Source organism: Haemaphysalis longicornis, unplaced genomic scaffold (assembly GCF_048455015.1).
Source record: "Haemaphysalis longicornis isolate Haplotype H1 unplaced genomic scaffold, Haemaphysalis longicornis Haplotype H1 scaffold_8, whole genome shotgun sequence".
Taxonomy (NCBI): domain Eukaryota; kingdom Metazoa; phylum Arthropoda; class Arachnida; order Ixodida; family Ixodidae; genus Haemaphysalis; species Haemaphysalis longicornis.
Window position 1 is genome coordinate 3,696,162 of NW_027526445.1, and position 25,385 is coordinate 3,721,546.

The 25,385-nt window shown below is 46.0% G+C and overlaps 1 protein-coding gene and 1 long non-coding RNA gene across 5 annotated transcripts in view; both read right to left on the reverse strand.

The window, feature by feature from the left end:
• The window catches only part of LOC144149832 (N-acetylated-alpha-linked acidic dipeptidase 2-like), a 380,783-nt gene that overhangs the window by 319,730 nt on the left and 35,668 nt on the right, over positions 1–25,385 (reverse strand). For all 4 annotated transcript variants that reach the window (XM_077681511.1, XM_077681510.1, XM_077681512.1 and 1 more), the window contains exons 4-5: positions 6,461–6,574; positions 4,616–4,738 (exon numbers count right to left, since the gene is read on the reverse strand). In XM_077681511.1, the coding sequence (XP_077537637.1) occupies positions 4,616–4,738; positions 6,461–6,574 (237 nt within the window). The remainder of the gene's footprint in view (positions 1–4,615; positions 4,739–6,460; positions 6,575–25,385) is intronic.
• Positions 9,223–17,059, reverse strand: LOC144149833 (uncharacterized). The gene is made up of 3 exons (XR_013318369.1): positions 16,727–17,059; positions 14,928–15,197; positions 9,223–12,043 (listed from the first exon to the last, which is right to left on the reverse strand). It is a non-coding gene; the product is annotated as an uncharacterized LOC144149833 (long non-coding RNA).

The following is a 25,385-nucleotide window of genomic DNA, read 5'->3' on the forward strand; positions in this document are numbered from 1 at the left end:
AAGCTAGACCACATCGTTCTGATCGGCCTATTCAGGTCCTTTGCAGGGCGAAGGGCTTTCCAACACTCATCCAACTGTCCCTATCCAGTGCAGTCCTGATGCAATTTTCGCCCCCATTTTTTTCGTTCTGTCTTACATCCAGTAATATAAGTGATGATGGTGATGATGAAGATGACGAAGAAGGAGAATTAGATGAAGCTTCCTCCCTTGTCTGTCAGAAGGCGTCACTTAAAATGAATAACCATTTCTAACTCCACCGTACGGCATTCCCTGGACAAAAATACTTGTTAATACAGTTTGAGTGCGGATGCCTTCCAGCCTTCTTTTTTACAAATCCAAGACGCCCTTTTTCTATCTTTAAGCAAGCTCCTAGTATTTTTAGTCAAGCGGCTTGTGACGTAAGTTTCTTTTCAGGGTTGAGTAAGACCCCAAGTGACTCCCTATTAGGCATCACCGGGAATAAGCATTTATTGCATGCCTTTCCTTATAGTGTGTGAGGGCTCCATAAGGAAATATATACAACTAATGCGTATTACCGGTGACCACGACATGGCTTAGCCGCGTGGGACGCGAGGACACTACTTGTACCACCCGGCTACCCAGTCGCCATAGCACTTGACACCTCAAGGCACAATAAACCTATAGAGCGTGCTAATACATCATTGCGACAGCAGAGAATTCTACGCCTTCAATGAGATCGCCTCGAGCACGGAATCGACATTTCTACGGAAGCTAGTGTAAATGATTACGGCGTTTGCTCAGACACGTACTGACGCCCCCGTTCTTTTAGGGTACACCACCATACTTAACAGAGCACTTCAAGCCTCGACGGGGAACAATACGTGGTGTACATTGAATAAATACATGTTGCTGAGAGCAGTGAGAATTCTTCTGAGTTTTAAAGCGAAGCTTTAGTGTTGTGACTGATGCGTCCGTAACACGAAAACACCCTGCAGAAAAGCCAACTTTGACGATGAGGGTGAATGATCACGGTTGAAGGGAACAAAAATGCGCTGGCGGTGGCCGGAATTGAACCTGAGTACCTCGCGTTATGAAGCCGGCGTGTATCCGATTGCTCCATTTCCAAATTGTCGAAGCGGTTTGGAAAACTTCTATCACAACCAAAGCCTCGGTCTTGAGCAAACTTCGCGTTCAACCATCGTCGCCGTTAGACGGAGGGGACTTTTCCGTATTACTTTGAGTGAGATGTCAGAGCACAGCAATTGACCTTACACCTGTTGCTTATTTTATAGACTGTTGTCTGAATTCCTGCATTTCCTGCTGTCACGTACAATAGCCTGTGGGCCCCTGTAAAGGTTCGTAATGCAACTGTTAGGCCAGAAGGCCATCCAGAATGGCACTAAGCACACTTGGTAGGTACACGGGACTTGGCTTGAAACAATCTATCACCTACCGTTACAACCCAGCTCGTACAGACTATTAGAGACAGCATCTACACAGACTTACGAAGCCCAAGCTGATTGTGTATCTCACAATGTTTCCCATTTTGATGTCCATGACATTCTGTATGAAATCCAACTGCTGCACCGCAACAATACAAACATGTGCATCGACTGGGTACCCGATGAGGAACCATTTTCTCCAGAAGCCCAGGAGTCCATTATGTCGCTCAGGAGAGTACTACTCCCTCCCACGCTCCACGGGTGCCTGTGGTAAGGCCCTCGCAGTCCCCTTCGCCCTATCCAGCGATGCGCATTTCCCAGCGCAAGAAGGATCGACGCGCGTATCCATAAACATAAACTTCAGCTGGCTACCTCAGTAGCCTACCACCTCTTCCCGATCAAGTGAAATCTTGCTGACCTAGTTTTTTGCAAAACAGTCATCACACCCTAATAGATCGCAAGTTCTACACTCAACACCGGCACTCCCCCCCACCCCGCCGATGTCCTTACTGCCATTCTAACACTCCATTGGACCTTGCACACATTGCTTGGTGGCGCGCGGCCTTTACCAAGCACCGCAGAATCATACCCTCTTACCCATACCCCTATACACTACAAATCGATACACAAGTAATATCTGAAATTCCAGTTTACACAATCAAAAGTGGCCTACCACGTGATGGTTGAGTGGGCTTTCTAGCGTATGTAGCTCTAGTGAACTACCGAACTTATGCCGTGCTAGTAACTTTCCTGCTGTTATTACGAATTTGCGAGGTGCGCATGCGAAGAACTCGATCACATATGCAGAAACTGAGCCTTTAAAAGGTAGCAGCAATTATCTTTCTTTCCCTTCTTCCATGCCAATCCCTTTCTTCCACCTTGACCAGCGGTCCTGCTCCTCCTGTAAAGGTTCCCTACTCTCAATATAGTGCGATGGTTTGCTTGATGAAGGTCCCTTTCTCCTCCTGTGAAGTAGTTTTACTTAGTTTAATTTGAGAAATCACCGCGTAGTCCTTCGGAACCAAATAGAAGCAACCACGGAAATGCCTGTTTCGACAGACTGAACTGCAACCAATGATTCCGAATATACGTGCATTCTACGTATAATTGAAAAAAATTGGCTATAAATGACGGATGTAGGAAGTCATACTGATATATTTAAAGCTATTTTTTACATATGGGTCGAACCTTTTGTGTGTGTTGTGTCTTGTAAATTTACGAATTTCTCATTACAGCACCCAACTTAAATTTATTTTTAAATTCATTGTACTAGGCGAACACCTGGCACCGTTCGTAAATTTGTTTCTTATATGACACCGGCTTGTAGATATTTGTGCATAACAGAATGTCCCCGAGATCAACCGCGTTGCAAGCAAACATTTCTGGTATACTCTTCGCTCACACAAACGGTACATTAAAGATATCATAAAGACAAAATACAAATTTTGCTCATTATCTGCTTTTTCCGGGTAAGAACAACACCAATTTTATCACAAATTTCGAGAAAATAATGAACACATACGGAAAACAGGCGAGCCAGATGTCATCTAACAGCCACTCTCCGGCGACTTTTAAGTCAAGACACCGAATATTGTTGGCGCTATTACAGGCCACCGGCCTAAGCTGCCACCAAGAAACATTACTGAGCGATTGTACTGGGTTCAGTAGTTCAGTTTGATTGTACCACTTTAATCCTCACGTTCTGTCACCACAATGATAGTTATGACTTTAGAGCTGGCTGATATTAAATCACTCTATCTTTGTCATAGTATATTTCCGAAGGGTGAAATAACAAAGTTTTCAGGTATTTGTTTTTTTATTTTTACAGCGGAGCTGTTGTAGCTGGCCGTAATGTTTGTCTGGTATTGCGTCACAAATATAAAAAAAATGGCGAGTGCATGTGAGGGCGTGCTTCCCGGCGACCGCCAAGGGTCCCCCAGCAGGCGCAGTGGATTTAGCAAAGCAAAAATTGGCGAAATCACCCAGGAGCGGCAAAATGACGAGAGTACCCGGAAGCGCGTGTCTCGCGGCAACGGCCAATCGTCCCCAGCTCGGGCAGTGGCTTTAGAAAAACCAACTCTCGGGTCATCTCGACTAAGTGAAACATGGGGAGAGGCGAAGCATACAATGTACAAGTGTATTCTGGGTGCCTTGGCGTTTTTGCCAACGGAAATGAAACTGTTAGGGAGTAGAGTATAAAGATTTGCTGAAAAGTCTCTTGTCTTTGTAGCCCGAACCTCTCTAGCGCGAGGCGTAAATGAGTGTCCCGATGTTTTTTTTAGTACGCGTGATATTCTAGCGCGAGGCATAAACAAGTTTCCCGGTGTTTTTGTACCGTGACTACATGAGACCACGATTATGACGACGACGACTACGACGACAGGAGACGCCAACAGCCTTAGACCCTAAGGGGCTTCACCCCTAAAAACACAGTCGCAAACCCCGAGAAGCGCTTCGCGTTGCCTAGCAAGCAAACACGCCACAGCTGTAGCAACACCCGCTCCACGAAATTTCGACGTGACTGCAGGAACGGCGTGCATGCGTCGTGCAGGTACCCGCCGCCGCAGCGCCCCAGCTTTCCCCCAGCAGTACCGCACATGTAATAGTAGGCATGGGGAACTCGATATTAGTTATGCACATGATGATGACTACTACTGGCACCCGCCACGGTGGCTCAGTGGCTAAGGCGTTGCGCTGCTGAGCACGAGGTCGCGGGTTCGATTCCCGGCCGCGGCGGCCGCTTTTCTGATGGAGGCGAAAAGCAAAAACGCCCGTGTGTACGAGATTTCGGCGCACGTTAAAGATCCCCAGGTGGTCAAAATTAATCCGGAGCCCTCCACTACGGCGCGCCTCATCGCCTGCGTTGCGTCGGCGCGTTAAAACCTACAAATCAATCAATCAACTACTACTGGCACAGTGCAAAGCGACGACTAACATGTAACTAAGCAATTTGAAACGGGTACACTTGCGGAGTGGTGTGTCTTTCAGTGCTCACGTAAAAAGAAATCCGGCAGCTTCACTGATTCATGACTTGCCTGACTAGGGGCAGGCTTCGCCAGTTTTTGTTTCGGTTAAAAGACGTCTTCCGTGGCTGTACTGCAGCTGCGTGAATTGTCAAAGCCGACCACCCTTAATTTAAGCAGTTTTATTTTGTCTTTACGTCCCCTTAAAGCCCCGTTAATGATAGATGCGTCTACTGGAACGCGTCTCACCTTGTTGCCGCGAAACACACGACCAAAGCGAATCACTGCAATTTTTCCGCTGACACTGACGCCGGACTCCCGGAGGTGATCGAAGTCTTTAGGGCGCCCGTAGTTGGCGTAGACGACCTCGGCCTGCAAAAAATAACAAAAAAGCTTAAGCGTAACGGTTCCATCAGCGCTTCTCAACTTGAACAATTATGCCACTCTAAACTGGGTATAATACTCGGGGCAGGATGGGGAACCAGATTATTTCAGTTTATTTCTGTCGATATATGCGTATTTTGCATGTGTTCGCTGTGCAATAAGAAAATTATAACACATTTCACTCGCTTCAAAAGGGATGACCAGTGAAGATGTAGCCCGGACTCTACGGGGCTTGCCAGCTACGACAGAGCAGGAGTAAAATTCACCATACATTACGGCAACTTGTCTTCACGAAGGTACCGCGCACCGAGGAGCCGTAGGATACTAGACACGGAGGCCCTTGGAACAAGGACGAAGAGAGGGCAGTGCTTACGCAGACACGGCAAATGTGAGTCGCACTGCAACAAACTCCGAAAAATCTTTTTCATCTAGCTGATAGTCTACTCATGTTAAAAATGCTGCCTGTTTCCACTAATCTTTTCCAAATTTATATCCAAGTAATGAGATACGTATTATCGTGATAGAAATGCATGACTTGGCAAGAAATCCGTAACCGCAATTTTCGCACACGCAGAAACAAAAGCACAGAACCCCAGCTATAGAGATTAGATTCAAAAAGCCAAGTTTTTCTAGTCAATTAGTTTAGTCCATATTATTGAGCTACCAATGATTTACAGCGCCGCTGCCGACAAACCAGCGAACTCCTTTCTTTGTTACCGCATGTGCGCACTACACGACTGGCATAGCCAGAAATATCTTTCTGGGGATGTTATACGATACGGAAAAATATTACAAAATAACATAAAAGAGAGACTGCGCTGGATTACCTAAAGAGGAATAAGTCATTTCTGTGCATGGATTTATTAGAGGGGGAAGGGTGTCCTGTCACCCTAACAACTCCCCTGGCTCATCACTTGTCAATCATATGTAACATCCTATTAGTCGACGAGAAAAGTAATGATAGGGGAAAGAGTATGGGGTGCCACAGCATTCTCGTTGTTGTATTTGTTCCCGTTTTGAATCGTCTCTATCACTGCATCTTCCGCTTCATCGCCGCCTTCGCCCCTCTCGTACTCATCGTTCCCTTTATGAATACCGTCGTCGTGGTCCTTACTAAACATCTTTGAACTTGCCGGTTACTTATGGGTGTTCGAGTTTAGAACTGTCGATGTTCGAGGTCTCGACTTTAATGGTCCCGATCGCTGACTTAAAGGTGTCGATGTTCCAGTTTTCCTCATACATTTCGCCTTAATCCTAGTCGATGTCCTCACACCCGTCGTCATACTTCCCTCCCACATCTACAACATTGCACAATTATGATCCCCGGCGTTCTGTAACATACGAGGGGACTTTCCCTGTCACCCCTTATGTCGCAGCTCTCATCACAATCGTCGCCAAAACTGACCGTCACTTGTCAGTGTTCGCCGCATCCTCGTTGTCGTCATTCCGGAGCACCTCTTCTCGCTTCTCTTAATCTCTCGCTTTACCTCTGGCTTACACCCCTCGACATGTAAAACCAGAACATCTCCATAGTTTTGCTGCTAAATTGCTCGCAGTGGCGGTAATATTACGTCGTCTTTTTTTAGGTAGATTTCTTGTAAACAGGTATGTTCACTCGGAACAGTCTTTTGTTTCGATGCTAAGTGGGAGGCGTAGAAGTGGAGGGTGAAAGCGACATGAGCCGTAAATAATTTGAGCTTGCATCCTCACCCGAACAGGGTTGCTTCCAGTGCCGGCAGAGTAGGCTAAGTATGGCTCAGTAGAGTTGGTTTTCTGCCTCGTGGCTGAGTACACGACCGATCCCGTCTCGTCAAGAATAGATATCTGCAAAAAAGGAGGGCGGAAAATAAGTATGAGGTCAAGATGGGGCTTTTAAGTGCAGGAGCATTCAGGGGTCCGGCTGGTCGTAGTAGCTCGTCCGGGTGACAGTTCCTAGCCACCGTTATAGTGACGCGCATCACGCACCCAAACAGCGGCTTTGAAAAGATCACCTCGTCCCCAGGCCGGGATCGAGCTTGTGGCCCTCTTGTTGCGCAGCCGAGTTCAATAGCGTGCACCACGCAGGCACACAATACTTTTACGCAAAGTGTTGGGGGTGTTAGTCGCGCCGCGTCGTTGCCACGAAGGCTGCAATAATATGAAATTAGAGAAATCTTCAATTCATGCATTAGGTAACCGGTATTAACAAATAGTCAATCCGGTCCCTTTATAGGCCATTTCGGGGGCTGCGGCGACTCCCTTATACTGATTTCGGTATCAACGCCAGGCTCATACTGGAACTGCTCAAGAGAGGGCGCCACATCCCATCTGGAGAACCACTGTTCCGCACTTGACACTTTCATGCTGAGTGAAATTGCTTTCATTTTCGTGGGCATGTCGTGGGAATTACGAAAAACCAAGCAGCTGCCTTATGTGTTTTCCATGATGTCTACACACTAAAAAATTTTACGCCCAAAAGGGTGCTTCAGCTTGTCGCCACAGGAGCACCCTAAAAACTGAATATTTTACGCCCTTTAGGGTGCTTGGATTTTGTCGCCGCAGGAGCACCCTCTGTGAAGCACCCCAGAAGACAGGTGCCTTATAAACACCCTTGTCCGCCTAAAAGTATCCTAGGGTGCTACTTAGCACCCCAATCTGTAGGAGCATCTTCTGCAAAAGCACCCACCTAAAGGGGTACAAAACGGGTGCGTCATCCTCGGTTCACAGGTGCAGCAGGTGTGAGACCACATATTGCACAATATCACACACGATTATGGTATGAAACATTCGTGCTTTCCAAGCTCGGTTCTGTGAGACATTCCATTGAAGCTCAACATCAGCTGATAATTTCCTTGAACTTGTGTCACCGATTGTTAAAACATCAATTTAAAAAGTCAGGAGCCACATCTCAGTACAGTTATAACTTTAGAGGTAGTTGATTACCCAAAACTTCGTAAAAAACCAATTATATGTTCACTTTGCCGAACTGCAGTACACATCCTTCGAGATTCACTGCAGAGCCTAACCATGCTGTGCAGTGAAAGCAATTAGGTGTGCAACACTTCAACCACACAAAACTTCCTTGAACCTTAAAACCCTTGGCTTCTTAGTATTGCATCAAACTTCCAATCAAGGTAGCTACCTGCAATGTTTAGTGCCTTATTCTTGAGCTGAGCAGGAAGGTTCAATATCAAGGAAGACCAAATGCAAAATGTATAGTTTCCTCCGTAATGCGGCTCATAATATAGTTCCCTCCGTACTGCGGCTCATAATCTACTTATAAAAGTTGGGTACCCAAGCCATTTATTTTCGTTTGCATTATTGTTTTTGCTTTACGGAAAAATATTCATATGGTACAGCACTTGCAAGGTTTGGGGGTATTTGGAGTTTTATAAACATACCTTTAGACTAAATGACCCCACATAGCAATAACAAGAACTGCAAACATCACAGAACAATGCATACAAGTTCCCTGGTGAAGCCCATGGTTGAAATGTAATGCCATTGTTCAGAAAACATTATTTTATCATGAGGCTCGCTTGTACTTGGTGCCTTGCATTATGTCCCTGCCGGTGGATGTGGGGTCATTTGTCACTGTTGCAAATGAAAAGCCAACAGCCAGGGCCCATTAGTTTTGGCTAGTATTACGAGGTGCCTCACGGTAAGCATTCTACGTCGATAGACTTTTTTAGAGTTGACTAGAACTGAAATCAGCAAAAGATTCTCTACAAAACATTCATTCTATCCGCAGCTTTAGGGTTTGCTAATTTCCATAGTTGGGTTTCTTCTGCCTTTCTTAACAACATTTTTCTTTTGATAAGAAGGTGCACAACCAAAAGCAAAAAGCTTTTCTATAAACCTTTGGTAGCTATATAATTGTTACAAAATATTTTACTCTAAATATGGCAGCTTAAACTGAGAATATTTGCATTTAAAAACATTCAAATAAGTTTAAATTGATCATAAATTTTTAGCTGTTTTTACGCAAAACTGTACATGGGATATGAAGTGCACCACAAGGAGGGCTTTGGATTAGCTTTAGCAAATTTGGGACATTTAAGGTGCACTGAAATCTCTACACATGCGCTTTTTCACTTTCTGTATCCACCAGGAAAATGGCTGCCAATTTAGACAGCGATTCTAAATAGTAGTTGACGTGCATTTTAAAATAATCACAAACATTATAGCCACAAAATTAATTTTTACAAGTTGTAGACATTGCCCGTTACACCAGACATTGGACTACACTGTCAAGAGCTTTGACATCTACAATGACGTCTACAAAGCAGGCTTATACTGGTAGAATGTTTCATACCATAATTACTGTGTGTTCAGAGCTCACGTGTGAAGTATGGATACTGCTGCTTCAGCAAGAACCGAGGATGAGCACCCTTCCTGGTTCTGAAAAAAATTAACAGAGGAAATGCCTTAAGCAGGATTCTGAAACGGGGTTGAATGAAACAAGAATGAACAAGAAATTCTTTCAAAACATGTAAAGCAATGCAAACAAATATTTATTTCAACTTATTTCTACAAAAGACCACCTCATGAAGACTGGTGGTGGGGTATTGGCTCAAAAAAAAAAAGCAGAGAGCACTTATACAAATGCTACAGGGAGCTTTCGCAGCCAACAATTGTTTGAACACACCTAAACTAATCACTGTTCAACAAACTCATAAAAAATGTTTGAATGCATAAGAAACCAGTGGTAAACACAGGAAACAGTTAAAACAGAATGACGGCACAAGTTTGTCCCGTCGTTCTCTTCTGTGTCCTGGGTTTTCCTATGGTTTTTCATCCATTCAAACATGTACCAGCTAGCCCAGTCCAACGCCTTGGTATCATAAAAATATGGATAGTCAATCCTTACACACAGTTGAAAAAAAAAGAAAGTATAAAGTAGGTGACAAAATTAAAACGACAGCAAATTGGTTGGCTTTTAATTTTAAATGATAATATAAAAAATAATGGCATGAATGAAAGTGAGCAGCACGCGAAGTACCTTGTTGCTAGCCCGACATTCCACTTTGAAGCAAAATGTCCGCTTTCAACACTACATAGGCTAAACATGCAATGAGGCATTCCTTTAGGCACACAAAATATACCATAATTGTTAAAAAAGCTACGAATCAGTTGAAAAAACCTGACCACGACAAATTGGAATTAGTGACTAGATACAGTTTCAGAAATACACAGCGACATCATATAAAAATATATGGTTCCCATACAAAGATTGATCATAACAAAAATTCAGGACATTTATCAGACTGGCATCAATGTGCAAAGCAGCTTAATGAAGGAAGACGGTCTTCACTAAAAACATGTTAATATTGGGAGCTCATGTGCTTCCCTGCAAGTTGGGTGTGTAAACCCACTGAAATCTTAACTACCCGCCTGAATCATCACTTGATAGACATTGAGGAATTTTACGAATTGGTTTATTGTAGCCAGCTGTCTAGTTTATTTCCCTATTTTTCTTGGCATTTCGTGTCTAATTCTAAATTTGGTGACTAGATAGCTTTTACTATGGTCATGCACTGGTGACAACGAATATTTGATTTTACTTTAAAAAAATTTCAGTTTTGTTTTATTGCTCACCAGCCAACGATCTGAAATATCAGAGGTGCTTAAAACGTATGTTGGCATTTCCTTCCTGTAGTGTAGTACAAATAATCATGACTTTTACCATAATTTGTTCACAAATCGTAATATGTGGAAAGTATTCAGCTTAAAGGAGTACTGACACCAAATTTAGAGGCCTAAATAACGATATAATTGGCTTCAGTAGTTTGTACAGATTACCCACAGAAATTTTTGGAGCGATCCGAGGCTGGAAACGCATCAAAAATCGATTTTAATTGCCCTGGCCGCGAACTATTACAAATCGGCAGCACTAGCGAAATCGCTTAGGGTGTGACGTCAGGCTATCCGCGATTTTGCGGCCGATTCAGCATGACGTCATACAGTTGTTTCCGGAACCGGAAGCGATAGCCTGCGCTGTTGTTGTGGGCGGTCTCGCTTCGATAGGAGGTTTGGCTTGGCTGCGGTACCGCTGTGAGCAAGGCTTGCGAAGTGCGCACTTCACGTTTCCGCGCAGGTATTGCCATCTCTCGACCGGTCGGCGCACCGCCCGCCGCGCGCCGCGGGGGGCCGGTCAGCGTATACGCTTGCATCGCGGCAGATATCTGATCGCCGCTTTTAAAATAAGCCCTGATAACAATCCCAAGCACAATTTTTCACCACACTAACACCTACTTTCTCGCATGTGGAACTTCATTTTAACGATCAGATTGATTCAGAAGAGCAGCGACAAGCGGTTGCTACCGTCTTGCTACCGTGGTCTGCGCCGGATCGAGCCGCTGAGTGTCCGAGCTGGCAGGCGCGGCCGGCGTGTGCGCGAACTGTTTCCGAAGGCAGGAAACGCTTCACGATTGCCTGCTTTATCCATTTTTTGCGATTAAACGCGCGGGATCTACAAATTCAGCTCAGCGATAGTCGTAGTTGACCATGGAGCAAAAACGGTGGGCGGAGCGACGCCGACGACGCATCGCATGCACGCATCGGGTCATGTGTCTCAAATTCACGCGTACGACTAGTCGTGGTGACAGTCGTAACGATCAGTCGCATGCGAATCGAGTGTACAAATCGTACATGTGTCCAGCGCTTTAGTGTGAACCGCGTGCAATCCGTAGCAGACGATGCAGCGAACGTCCCTGACGTCACGGAGACCATGACGTCACGGTCCGACGTCACGGAGACCGTGACGTCAGGCAGTCCGCTTGCAGGCTCTCCTTCGAACGGCCATTTTCCCGCGCGGCGACCGAATTTGAAAGTGGTTGCAATAAACGTGCTATAATTAATTATATGTTGATGGCTGACGCCTTTCGGTTCGATTTTCGTAATTACTGGGACCATAGGTATTCTTTACAGCATAAAAACTGAAAGCGAGAAATTTCGTGTCAGTACTCCTTTAATGAAAATGTCATTTCAGAAGCATGCACAATCAACAAGGCCTCAATGACTCTCATGACGTGGTCCACTTGTTTCTGTCACAAATAACCTGAGTGCAGACACATTCCACCGAAGACGAAGGTAACATGCCCTCTTGGGTGATGAATATTTAAAAAGCCTTACGAGTAAATTTGCTGCTGAGCACGTGAAATTGTGGCATTAAAACAAAAGATCCCTCTGCGGCATCTTTCACTTGGAGGAGCGCTTGACCACAAACTTTGAGAAGCTGGAAAATGCTCCATGAACCGCTCCAGCCAGCAGAAACGATGCAGGACACAAGTTGGTAGGCGGACCGTTGGCATCCTGCGATTGTGAAGATATTTCTGTTTAGTAGATGCTCTTCTTTTTGTACCACTGTTTATTTCACCTTTAACAAGTAGCTGAACTCCTTAACGTTCGCATAATAAAATGCTGCAATGCAGAACAGTTAGCAGGGTTACCTCAATTTTGCTTTTCTACGAATTAACACAATGTAGGTAATCTGCACACAACTACAATCAAAGTACAATTTTCACCTACTTCACTGCTAACATCAGCGTTTGACTGCTCAAGCACAAATACAGGTTAGACATGTGAGCAATCTGCTAAACGTATCCCCACAAACTGAAAAATCAGGCATCAGAAATCGGCAAGGAAGGAGGTGTCACGTTTAAATGGCACTTTTTTTGTTCAAAACATAAACAACACCTGGAAGCTTGAAGCGTGAGAGGGGGTCTTTCACGCTGACAATGTCAGAACATAGCTTGCTAGTGGGCACCTACACGATGTGCACAATGTGTTTCTTGAAAATGCGTGCGAAAGTTTGATTGATGTGTAGGACGAGAATTGCAGCACGTTTTGACACAGGCCTTGTGGACGCTTCTGCCTGCTAATGTCAATGTGGATTCTTGCTAGTCGCCCTCTTCGCTTCTTTCTGAATATAATGCTTTAGGCATTATATTCAGGACAACGACTGCATCAAAACGTGCAGCAATTACCTACGTCCCACACATCGGTGAAACTCTCGCACACATTTTCAAGACACGCAGTGCATACATTGTGCATGTGCCCACTAGCAAGCTGCGTTCTGACATTGTCAGCGTGAGAGACCCCCTCTCACGCTCCAAGCTTCCGGGTATTGTTTATTAGATTCCATGCGCTGAATGCAAATCAGTGTACATTGGCGAAACGGGCAATCTGCACAGAAGATTAATGCAGCACTGGAACGAAGTGAACAAGGGCCATGCAAAAACAAGTCCACTGGCAGAGCACCGTGAGAGGACGGGACACGTGGTCGACTGGAACAAGACAAAATTACTGACAACTGAGTGCAATCTATCTTCTCGATTACTGCTAGAGTCCCTCATTGTTCAGACGACGCCCAACATTATCAACATAATGGATGGCAATCTGCACCATATCTATGCAAACTCATTGCGCCGCGTAATGCCCAATATATAGCTTCGTTTTCCACGACACATGCTCACCGTGAACAAGCAACAAACCGTTAAATGGCTTTCTTGACTTGGTCAGTGACCTACGTTTCATCACTGCAATAATGCTTCTACCTGCCTACACGGCATTCCGTCAAACACTGGACTACACCACATGAGCCATTGGCGTTCTTAACCTGCACCAGAGTATATAACCTTTCACTACTGCTATGAGATAGACCCATAAACGCACTTCAATATGGCCTTTATATTTAGCTCTTGGAAACATTATGTATAATTTTACCTTTAAGTTGCACCTGCTACAGCAGCTGGTACTATACCAAAAACATGAAAAAAAAAACGGTGGTTTAACACGCCAAAGCTACACTTGGGATATGGGGAGCACTGTAGGGGAAGGCTTCGCATTAATTTTGACCATCTGGGTATTTTTGTGCGCATCGAAATCTCCAAACACGGGCGTCTTTACGTGCTGCCTCCATCTGAAAAGCGGCTACACCAAGCGGTATCTAACCGACATTCGCCTCCACAGCACACCACCCTAGCCACGGCAGTGGGTTAAACATATGAAATAAAGCGAGTTTCGGAGTGCAAATGAAAATATTAATCACACGTCTTATTTTCCCAATCGATGTACCTTTTGAAATCCACCATGCAATCCCCCCTCCCCTACCGGCCTACCAAAACACCTTTGTCTCAAGAGGTAATCAGGCTGTTGTTAATGAAGTAAGTATTTACAATCCGAGACTTGCCACCGTTAAAGTCATGCACTTTGTTTTAGAGATAAGCGACATTAGCCATTTGCAGCACCAGGAGTTAATTGTGCTAAGATCAGATTGAAAGCATTGACGGTAGTAGTTGAAAGAAATTGTGTGATAAATTACAACATCATCTGCAAATAGACTTACATGGGAGGATATGCAACATGGAAGATAGACCAAGCAACCTGCCTGGGGGGACAACAAAGTGGCACGAGCAAAAGAAGTATATAGTTATTAGAAGTAAACTGCATTTGAGAAGAATGAAAATCTTTTGCTCAAGTGAGGACATTAGGGTGAAGTTTGAGAAGTAGTCTGTGGTGTGCAATGCGATTGAATGCTTTAGAAAAATCGAGAAAAACTACCGCAGTTTGTAAGCCTGTGTCAATGGATCAATGTAGATCGTGAACAAATCCTGAAAGTTGTGTTTCTCAAGTAACCCTTGTGAAAACCGTGGTGATACTCGAATGTGATATTGTGATTTTATAAATAATTAGCGACCTGAGAGTGGATGAAATGTTTCCTGACCTTGCATATGGTGCTTGTTAGGGAAATTTAATGGTGAAGTACCGTCTCCTGATTTAAAGACTGGTGCTACCTCGACTATCTTCCAACCATTGAGATTAGTGCCTGTCATGAGAGACTGCGAAAAAAGCGCTGTCAGAATACTACAGACTGCGGGATGTACTTTTCGGTATAGTATGATTATTACCAGTATGATCTGAAGTAGACCAGTTTGTATTGCAAGTTTAAAACCATATCGAAAGATCCTAAATGTTTGCTTGGCTTGATTACATACCAATACTTGCTTCAAAGTCAGTTCAATTTCTCTTCTTGCCCTTTAGTCGTCAGCCCCAGATTCTCTTCAATATCTCTGCTAAGCAATGACACGCTCCATACGCACAGCACTGCTTCATGAAAATGTTTCAAATAATCAGAGGCCACAGCACTGCTAACAGGTATACATCATGGCAAGTTCCACAACATGCAATAACTAACCTGAAAATACATAATCGGTGGGTGCACCGATATGGCAGCAGTGCCTGGACCGATGTGTCGAGCAAATGCGCTGACTTCTGAACGGGTGGTCCAAGCGGCCAGATGATGGATGAATGACCATTCCTGGCGGCAAAGCGTACGGAGCACCAACGAAAGGCCAGGCAGTACTTGGGTACAGCAGGTGCAGTGTCGGTTGGCCAAGGGAGGCCCTGGCAAAGCCTTTGAAACTGGACTGGAAGGCAGCTGACCCAGGACAGCCAGCAGCAGCACCTGCAGGTGCATAATCTGTGAGTGTGCTGACACTTGTTGAAATACAAGAAGAGCACACACAAAGCACGAATGCTTACATCAAGTAGATTTTTAATCGTTTAAAGACAGTAACCTCCAAGGCACTAATAAGAACATTCCCGGAACACCCCAAGTGAAATTTAGGTCACAGTAAGAATGTATTTATTAGACCCGCAGGTACTGTGAGTGGGGTATGCATGATATATGCAAAGCTAGCTACTGAGCTAATTTGCATGGAACGCATGCTAGCAGCTCATCTGTATCCCTTGCTTTCAATCGGAACTGGTGTGTGATAGTTGAGGCTCCTCCATTTCAATGTCTGACTTGTATCTGCACGTTCAATTCTCCAATATAAATCGAGTTGAGTGAGTGCCTACAGCTTTTTTGTTAGTCTCTGTATGGCCTGCGGTTTTGCGAAAATGAGAACTTGCGAATTGGCTCAATTTTCTGCACTAATTTAAACAATACATATGCCTCTGATATCAAGCCCCAGACTTCACGAGAGCTACTCTGACAGAATCGGCAGGCGCCTCGTAGGCGTTGTGAAATCTCCCCCACTACCCCGAGACTATGCTAACTCCCTGCGAGGCCACATGCCCGCATTTCACCTTCAATTTGCACGTATGTGAATTCTATACCTCTATGAACTCTCAGACGGGCGTCGTCATATTCGTGCCGGACTCGTGAAACTCGGCAACGTAAATTACCGCACTCGTTCGCTGGCACGCGGCCCGAACTCTCTCACCGTTTCCGGCCCTTGCATACTATTTTCTCCACCTTGCACTTTGTAAATTCTCATGTTTAACTACACCTCGTGCGCCCTCATCTCTTGCCTGCTTTTCTTCCAGCACAACTCCGTCAGCACCCGGTCGACGCGTACGCTGTCGGGGCGCGTTGGCGAGCGAGTACGGCAATTTCGCTGTTGTCGAGCTTCACGAGAACAGCACACATATCGCGGCCCGAAGACCGCGAGGCGTACGGTCGCCGGTCTCGCGAGCGCAATAGCTGCGAAGCGCACTGCACGGAATTCGTGAAGGGGGGGGGGGGGATTTCACAACACCTACGAGACGCCAGCCATGGAATCACGTGTACGCGTTTTCACATGCACTTCCAGGGAACCTCCTGTTCATGTTATTTCTTGGTATACCGCGGGTATTCACGAGGGAGGACTAATCACAGCGTTGTGCCACTCACGCGAAATTGCGACTGCGATCTGCAACCGCAAAGGCACTGTTTGAGAGACACATAAACAAACGCCCCGGTGTTAAAGAGCCTTGCGTGATGTGAAATTATTAGCAGCCGTGTACCATAGCGCGAGCATCGTAGCCAAGGTCTAGCTTCAGCGTAAATTGATGCTGACTTCTGCGGAAACGGTGGACTGGGCGCCAAACAAGTATACTAACTCACGTAGGCTCTCAGAGCAAACGAGATGGGGGTCTAGCGAATTACTGACCCATAAACACCAGAACTCATTCCAACCAAATACAGAATAATAAAAAATGCGTACTTACCCGAGCAAAAACGATGTTTCCAACGTAAAATTCTCCTTCACTGTCGTCTTCATCTCGCGGACACACGAACACGCTTTGTTCTGATGCAATGTCATCCACTTTTGACGCGCAGTATTTTATCCGGCGATGATCGTTCTTCCGGGGTCCCCATGTTCAACACACGCGTAGGTTAGAAGGGTAGACATCACCCATAAAGCTTCTATAACTATGATTTAAGCTTGAAATAGATAAAACAGATTAAATCACGCCACCAACCACTCGGCACAAAACGCCATGAAAAAACACACACAAAAGTGAGAGATAGTTGCCAGACTTCAAATGCAGCACCTGTATGTTTGACGAAAATTGTGTTACTACTGTAATGTTGGTAATTATCTTTCTGCTTTCAAAGTCTGAAATGTGTTTATAACTTAAATTTAAGGTTTTTAAACACAAAAAGTGAATACACATAAAGTAATTGACATATATACTGATATTGTAAAGAGGTTTGACGTTTGTTTTGGTTTTGTTTTCACGGCGGGCTTCTCAAGAGAGAACGTGCGAGAAAACGAGCTACTTTGGGTTTAGGAAGAGGGCGGTAAATGTCGGCGTGATAGAAAGCAAGGAACAGGTGCTTACCCTGGTCGTTAAAAAGGAGCTAATGAAACCCTCACGTAAAAAAAAAAAAGAAAAAAGAAAAAAAAAACGTTCGACGAGGAATCGAACCATTGACCTACAAAACAGTAAACGGACGCGTTAACAAACAGCTATGTCGCGGGCGTGTTCAGGGCGCCTAAAACACCTCTATACTTACGTAAGTTGTCAACGAATATTGTTGCTTGTGTCTAGTCATCGCCTCCTTTAACGATGGTCTAGTTTATGCTGCATTTTTGAAATTCTGGCTGTCCTAACGCTTGTTTCTCACGCACCGGTCTTGCAGACGAGGCCGCATTGCTAGCGCTGCAAGCGATTGAGCCAAAGCTCCATTATTTGACTCAAGCAAAGCTATCGCAGTCAACCCGACCTTTTCTGCGCAAGCCACGGCAGCCTCGAAATAAATGGAATGTGCCGTTAGAATTATGGCGTTGATAACGCTTGTTTGACCGGCACCGTCTTGCAGACAAGCAACGTCGCTCTAATACTACAAGCGATGTCACTCCTGGCATGTCAGGCGCATCAAACCCATCGTGTAAAACGACTGCTAACAGTGCGAAAACCTCTGAGTTTGTAACAAGTGGGGATTTGCGGTGGCGGCGACATAATAGGTACAGCAAGCAGGTAGGCAGAACAGCAGCGTAGGGTTACAACCTTCCCCCGAAAAAAAAAACGGGCCTTCCGGGGGGGGGGGAGGGTGGGGGGAGGGGGGATTGTGTTGAAAAAAGACGCCATGTTTTTTAACATGCAGTGCCATTTATTGTAGTGTTTTCTTAGAGAGAAATCAACATAACGTTTGTACTGAAAGTGATTGAGAGCTTGGTTAATCGCTCTGCATGTGCTTCACTGAAAAGTAACCGCAATTGCTGACCGCGGCGGTAGAATTTTGTTATTTTGTTCTTCCCTTAGGTCCCCCTCCATCTGAGGCAGCGCGCTCGCCCGCGTATTTTCTCTGCTCGCGTGTCTTTGCGCAGCTTGTCGACATAGGCGTGCGCAGAGTTCTCAATTTGGGGGGGCAAAGTCTTACCGCTGCGCCCCCCCCCCCGCCCCCCCCCCTTCCCCCAGAGCAACTCCCTACCTCTTCTCACTGAAGGCCTTGCGGTGCGAACGCAGTGCAAAGAGGGATGGTTATAAAATTTTTATTTCAATGTGATGGAATTGCAACACACACAAAATATTTCTGAGCAGAAATTTTACTTTCATGTGTTACATCGGCAAGGCAGGCATGGGGCAAATTTGGCGCTTCCTTCAGATGATTAGGGGGGGCGGCCGCCCCCCCTGCCCCCCCTGTGCGCACGCCTATGCTTGTCGACACGTATTTATCGTCTTAGTTGTTGAATTGACGCTTATAAAACGCCAAAACGGGCATAATCACGGCACAAAAGCCAAAAAACCGGCTGATGACGACTGGTTTTAGATATGGACCGGCAACCGGCCCGCTGTTTAAAAAACCGGTCGGGCCGGTCCAAAACCAGGAAGGTGGCAACCCTACGGAAGCGACGAGCGAAAATGATTTTACACGACCGCCCCCGTCGGCCTGCGCAAAAAAGGAAGATAGAACCCCTGCATACACGCCCTCGAAGAAAGCTGTACAGCCGATTCAGTTTGTTGTGGACGAAGAGCAACCGAGGCTGCAGCCACAAACGATTGCGCTTGCCGTGGTATGAGCCAAAGCATATCTTCACATAGTTATGTTATCGTCCGTCTGACTGTTACTTACTGAAGGGAAAATTCAGAACACAAACGTTGACGTCTAGCGTCTATGCCAGACATAGACGCTGCTGTTTAGGCCCTAAAAACCACCTTCAGGGCGTCTGTCGGTTCTGTCTGATGGCGCGCTCGCGCCGCTGATTACGAACGAGGCGTCTGTTGGCGTTGACTTATCGTGTTGGCGAGCCGGTAAACGCCATCACGGTTAAACTCCCTGTTGGAAGACTACGCTGTTGGGACGATAGAGTGCCGACAGAGCTTCTTATTGGCCCCACAAACGCCATCAAGGTTAAACTCCCTGTTGGAAGACTAGGCTATTGGAACGATAGAGTGCCGACAGAACTTCGTATTGGCCCCACAGGCGTGCTGTGAGCCCAACAAGAAAGTCTTGTTGGAATTTTTGCCCGGGGCATAATAATACGGGAACAAGTTCTTAGGTAAATTCGATTTCGTTGAGGACACCGATGCCTCGCGTAAAAGTTTTATTTATAGGACTACAAGAGGCATTTTGTAGCCTTTCCTTCCCGTGCAGCCAGACATCGAAACGAACCTTGTGATACACTCGAAGCAGTAGATTAGTGCAGAGTGGAATTTAAACATTCAGCACATTTTGTTCAATTTACGAACAGCAATTTTAGAGCCTTTCCCCTGGTCTATGTGGAGAGTTCATATTTATTCTCTCAACGGGCGGTGAAATAGTGCAATGTGCGGTTTAAACATTCAGCCTGTTTTTGTGCAATTTTGCATGCTTGCATTCACACACCGTTCTTTTAGGCACCCTAACGATAAGGTGCCGTGGTAACACCCCAATCGAGAAGAAATACTTTTTAGCACCCCTGTAACGGTCGTAGCACCCTATGAAACTGTTGATTACACCCCTGAATTTCGGCACCCTCGAGGTGGGGTGCCCGAGCAATATTTGGGTGCTTGAAAGGTGCAAAAAGGGTGCAAAATGTTCAGTACACCCTCCTTGCACCTTAAAGGGTGTAAAAATGTTAAGATTTACACCCCTTAATATGTGGCACCCTCATGATTGGGTGCCGGAGCAATGTTTTAGTCCTTAAAAGGTGCAAACAGGGTGCAAAATGTTGAGTGCACCCTTTTAGCACCTTTAAGGGTGTTAAAAAGTTTAGTGTGTAGGTATTTGTTTAAAGTTGGCGATACAAATGGTACCATTGTGATGGGGATAAAAAAGTATTTTTTATGTACTCAGAATTTATTTCGTCCTCATTGCCCCTTAAAGTGTGAGGGCTGAAAACTTGTTGCAAAGGCCTGACATTTCTTTGGCTCTGCGCGCTTGACGCATACGTCCCGGGCTTCGGACCGCGCTGTGGGGGAGTAGTAGGAATTAATTTAGACCTGGGTATTCTTGACGTGCACCCAAATCTCCTTAAATGGTTGTTTTTAGCTATTTGCGTGCACACGGTCTCTGCTTCCACGTATAAACCCGAGTCGTCGTGCTCCGCAGCAGAACCTTTCAGCAACTCAGCTACTTCGCCGATAAGTTGCAACGCCTCTAAGCCTCTCGTAATTATTATATGTTATGCCTAGTGCGCATACTCTGATGAAACCACATCCCGACTTTTGGGGGGACAGAGAAGTGTGAAAAAATCACACCGGGAACTAAAATCAAGCTTTCTGTCCTCACCTATGGGGCTAGCTCGCGCAGCAGCCGTGGAGGGCATGGGAAGGAGGACCTGAAAATCGGTTGGGTCTTTGCACGTGTCTGACAGCAATGGTTGCGAGCACGAGAGATACCCATCCGGAAATCGCCCCAACCAAAATTTCAATGAATAATATTAGGTGACCCGTGACGTAGACACGTCGGCGTCGTCGGAGGCGTTGACCGTGAGAGAAAAATCCCGTAGCGCCACTTGGCGGTGTCCACTGAAATCCTCGGAAGGGCAAGGCGCTGCCCCAACAGATGGTGTGCAACAAGGAGCGGAAAGTTATCAGCACTCACGGGTGACTCTTGGCTACGATCACGTCAGCACTAAGGCGCTGTAACGCGCCATAGCGCGCACCTGCTCTTGGAAAATATGGAATGGGTGCGCTGGCGTATACTTTTGCCGGGAGGCGCACTGCAGATCTTCCTCATCATACGAGCTAAAAACACCATCGCGTTATCGTGAGACATTCCGCTCTTTAAAGATGGATCACCAGCCAAGTATGGTTCGCACTATACTCGGCGTCCCGTTAAGACGATATTAGGGAACTGAACGTAAAATTGGAGAACGGCATCTTGTCTTGACAACAAAAACACTGTCCCGAGGAGCCGAAGGAAATAATAAACAAAAAAAAACGTTCGGAACGCCCACGACGAGATCAGTTGAGACGCAGGAATAGCTGACGGGAGTTACATAGCGGCCAACCTTTGAGAATCCGCTACTGTCTTAATGCGACTCTACTCAACTTGGAAATAGTGCCTATTGATAACTAATCTACGCAAAATGCACATCCATGTGGTGAGACATGTATTTTTGAGGCCGAATAAATGTTTCAGAAAGCTTGCTTTTTCTGCTAGTCTCGTTGTGCTGCGGCACATACACCAGGATATTCACGTTTTAACGCCTCACACTATTGAACGCATCGCGCTTGAAAGAAACACGAAGCATGAGCAGTGTTTGTATGCCGACATAAAAACATGACACTCTAGCAATGAAAGATTTGCTCAAAAAGGCCCGCAAGTGCGCCAGACGACTCTGCAAACGTATGCACACCCATGTGAAAAAGAAGTGTGCACATGCCATGAAACAGCCTCACTTTTAGGTCTACAGAAAGATGCCCAGCACTTATGCACAGAATTTTAAAGTCACGTCAACGCCAGAAATTGTGTAAAGCACGTAAACGTTGTTGCGTCTTCAAAAGCGCATAGTGTAATACACAAACAACAATCGCTTCGGTAAAGCAAGGCAACAAGCGCATTTGCGCGAGGAATTTGCTTGGGCCCTTGCTAAAACCTCAAGGGTCCTAAAGGGAATTCCGCGCTGCTTTGAATATAATTTCTCGCAACATAAAATACGTATGAATTCGAGCTCAGGCGTGGCACAACTTTCTCTGCCGCGGAACGTTGCAATGCAAAGCACCCGGTTGTTGGTACAGAAACGTACTTTTGGCCCCAGCGACTCTTAGCCCAGAGTTAAAGGGAATAAAGTCTACCACGGCGAATGCTAGTCATTTATTTCTGCCTCAAATCGTGCGCATTCCATCCGTAAAACTGCCGAGTAACATCTCATTCAGATCAATTGCCCCGCAGGCTGCACGACTGCGCCTGTGCTTCCTGAACTGTATATCGTCATGCTATGTCGCCGCTTTATTATACACTCGCGACAGTAAAATATGAGCTACTTGTAGACATTAGCATGCACCGGCCAGAAGCCTATAAGAAAGTGCGTACACTGCAAACGAGGGCGTCTAGAGCCGTTTTTTTTTAAACAGGAGCACAGCTTGATTTTTGTTACCGCAGTTTTGAGAGAACGGTATTGTTAGAAGGCTGCGCCAGCTACATCATATAGTAGGGTTCGGGTTCACACCTTGCTGCAACAGTTTTGCGAACGTTTTGAAGACATTTTGTGAAAATAATAGCATTCGAAATATATTACTGTTGCATATGCCAGTGATCCCAAACATGCATGTAACTTATTCAGCTGCCAACTGGGGTCCTGGGCAATGAGAGCATTAAGGCGGAAAAAGAAGAAAGGATTGGTCAGTCAATGCTTTGCCTGCGCTCACGGAGTCCAACACTAAGAAAAAATTCGTACAACAGAAACCAGCCTTACTAGACTTATGGGCACGCTTGCGTAGGGTGATTAACTGTCATGCGAAGAAATCGCATCGACATAAAGGACCAGCACGAGACGAAAAAACGTAAAAAAACGACGACAAAGAAGAAGACGCAATACACGCGGCGATATCTTCCCCCCGAATGCCAAGATGTTGCCAGCCCGAATTCTAAATGGATTGCTGGAGGATCATTTGTCAACCCTTCATTCCCATATCGTCATCGCTACCGATGCCTCACTAGTAGATGAGAAAGCTGGAGTCGGAATATTCTCCCAGTACCTCGATTGGTCCTTTTCGATCAGGTTACCTGATTTCACACCTATTTTCCAGGCGGAATTATTGGCAATAATTTTGGCTCTTCAAAAACTTCAGCATAGATTTTCCCATGTAGTTATAATTTCTGACTGCCTCTCTGTGTGTTCCGCATTAACATCTGAAAAAGATTCTCCAATTATCCGCACATTCCGATCATTTGTTCCGCATCAGCTTTGTGAGGTTCGGCTAGTGTGGGTTCCAGGACATGCAGGAATCTCATACAATGAAGTGGCTGATCAATTAGCCAGCATGTCTCTTGGTGGCCCTGTAGTCGTGCAATGTCCAAATGACAGTTTTCTGTTGGGGGCGAGATTTAAACGTCTACAGCTACTCCAGGTTGTGTTGTGGCAAGACGCCCTTCTATCTTCTAGAGATTATAGCCACCTTCGTCATTCATGGAAGCCAATGTTTTGTGAAACAAGGATATGCGAGGTAGCAATCACTAAACGTCGGTGCAAAATTCCCCCACTAAATTTTTATCTTTATAAATCTCGTCTGGCTCCATCTCCGCAATGTCCTTTCTGCGACGAACTGGAAAATATAGAACATTTCCAATTTAATTGCCGCAGCTTCTCCCCAATGCGACGCACGCATCTGGAGTCAACCTTTAGCCGCCTTAACCTTCCGCTATCTAGTTCCGAGGTCCTGTCACTAGGCGCTTCCGCCCTAGGAGCCTGCCACAGGGATGTTGTGTCTGCCCTCCATTCTTATGTTGTGGCGACAGGCAGGTTTTCCTGCTAGCCAGCTAAACATTCACACATAGCTCATTTTTCTTTTATACATATTTAAAAAATTTTGTTGGGTATTTCCTTTTCTAAATTTTGGGATCTAAAATAATATAGGTTACATCCTCATTAGGCACAAACCTTCTTGGCCAATCCCCCGCGTGGGTATGTGCCATGGTGGGAGGCAACTAACCAACCAACATCGACACCGTCCACGGCGCGATGTGCTTGCGACCACGGCACGAGCTCGCGCCGGAAACCGCCGAATGAGAAGCTGCCAGCGACAGCGGCCGGCGGGGAGAGACGATTCAGAGAAGAACACCGAGAGAAGGGAGACTGAGAAGCGTGGAGCGTGACCGGGATGCGCGGCGATCGGGCGACCGGACCCGTGCCGTGCCCCAAGAGGTCATCCACGACTGCAGCCTCCAAGACTTCTCCTCCGCAAGGAAGTCGTCTCGCCGTGCGTTAGTGAGAGACAGCGACTCTCCAAGACAGCTCCGTTGGCCTCTCCGCAACGGGAGCTGGGAGCGCGCTCTACCACCTCGGCAACGACATCCGCTAGACCATGCAACACCGCATCCCCACGACTGCACCTCAGGGACGTGAGGTACACTCTTAGGCAAAAAGGACTAAAAGTTCGTCCTTTCGGGGACTAACGGCCTCTGCCACAATCATTAGTCCCTTTGGGGACTAACTGCGAGGGGACGAACGGTTAGTCCCTCACCCGGATGGTCCGTTCCGATACTCCCCAAGGACGAACTGCGTAGAGAGCAGAAAAAAGAAAAAAACTCCAGCACCGGCAGGGATCGAACCCCTGACGCCCGGAAAAACACACAAGGAACCCGACGCACTATCCGCTGGATCACGCCGCCGGGTTGTACAGCGGTAGATAATACTCCAGTGTATAGCATGTAGTTCTGTGCATAACGCAACAGATCCATTGCAACTGCTGCCCGAATTTCTATCTGTGCAAGCGAACGTGACCGCATTTTGCGCCTTGCGCTTAGCGCTTTGCTAGGTTTAGGGACTATTGCTCAGTTCGATTCGAAGTAGAGCCTCACAACCATAGTTTTTTTCGTAAATAACAGCCAACTCGTCGTCGCCTAGTTGAGATAGGTAGCTGGGCGATCGGACGACTCATTTGTTTCCGCACAAATTAGCGCAAGCTAAGTGCTTTCTTAGTGTTCGATACATATGTTAAGTGCTCTATGGAACGTATGTGAAAGGTGTCGTCTGTGTGAGTGTCAGAGTGAGGAAACATGCCATATTTTCCTGCATCGGCGAAAGCGAATTCGGTGTTCTTAGCCTGAATTCTTCAAATTCGCGTCGCTACACGATTGCGACTGGGAAATGCAGCGGGTTTTACAGCAGTTGCAGCATTGTCATAGCTTTGGTGCCCAAGGCAATTATGTACCGAGTGTAAAAAATAACTTCGAGACGCTTACCTGTAGCGAGCATTTTTGTTTTGCAGTTGTCATCAGCAACGTGCGTTT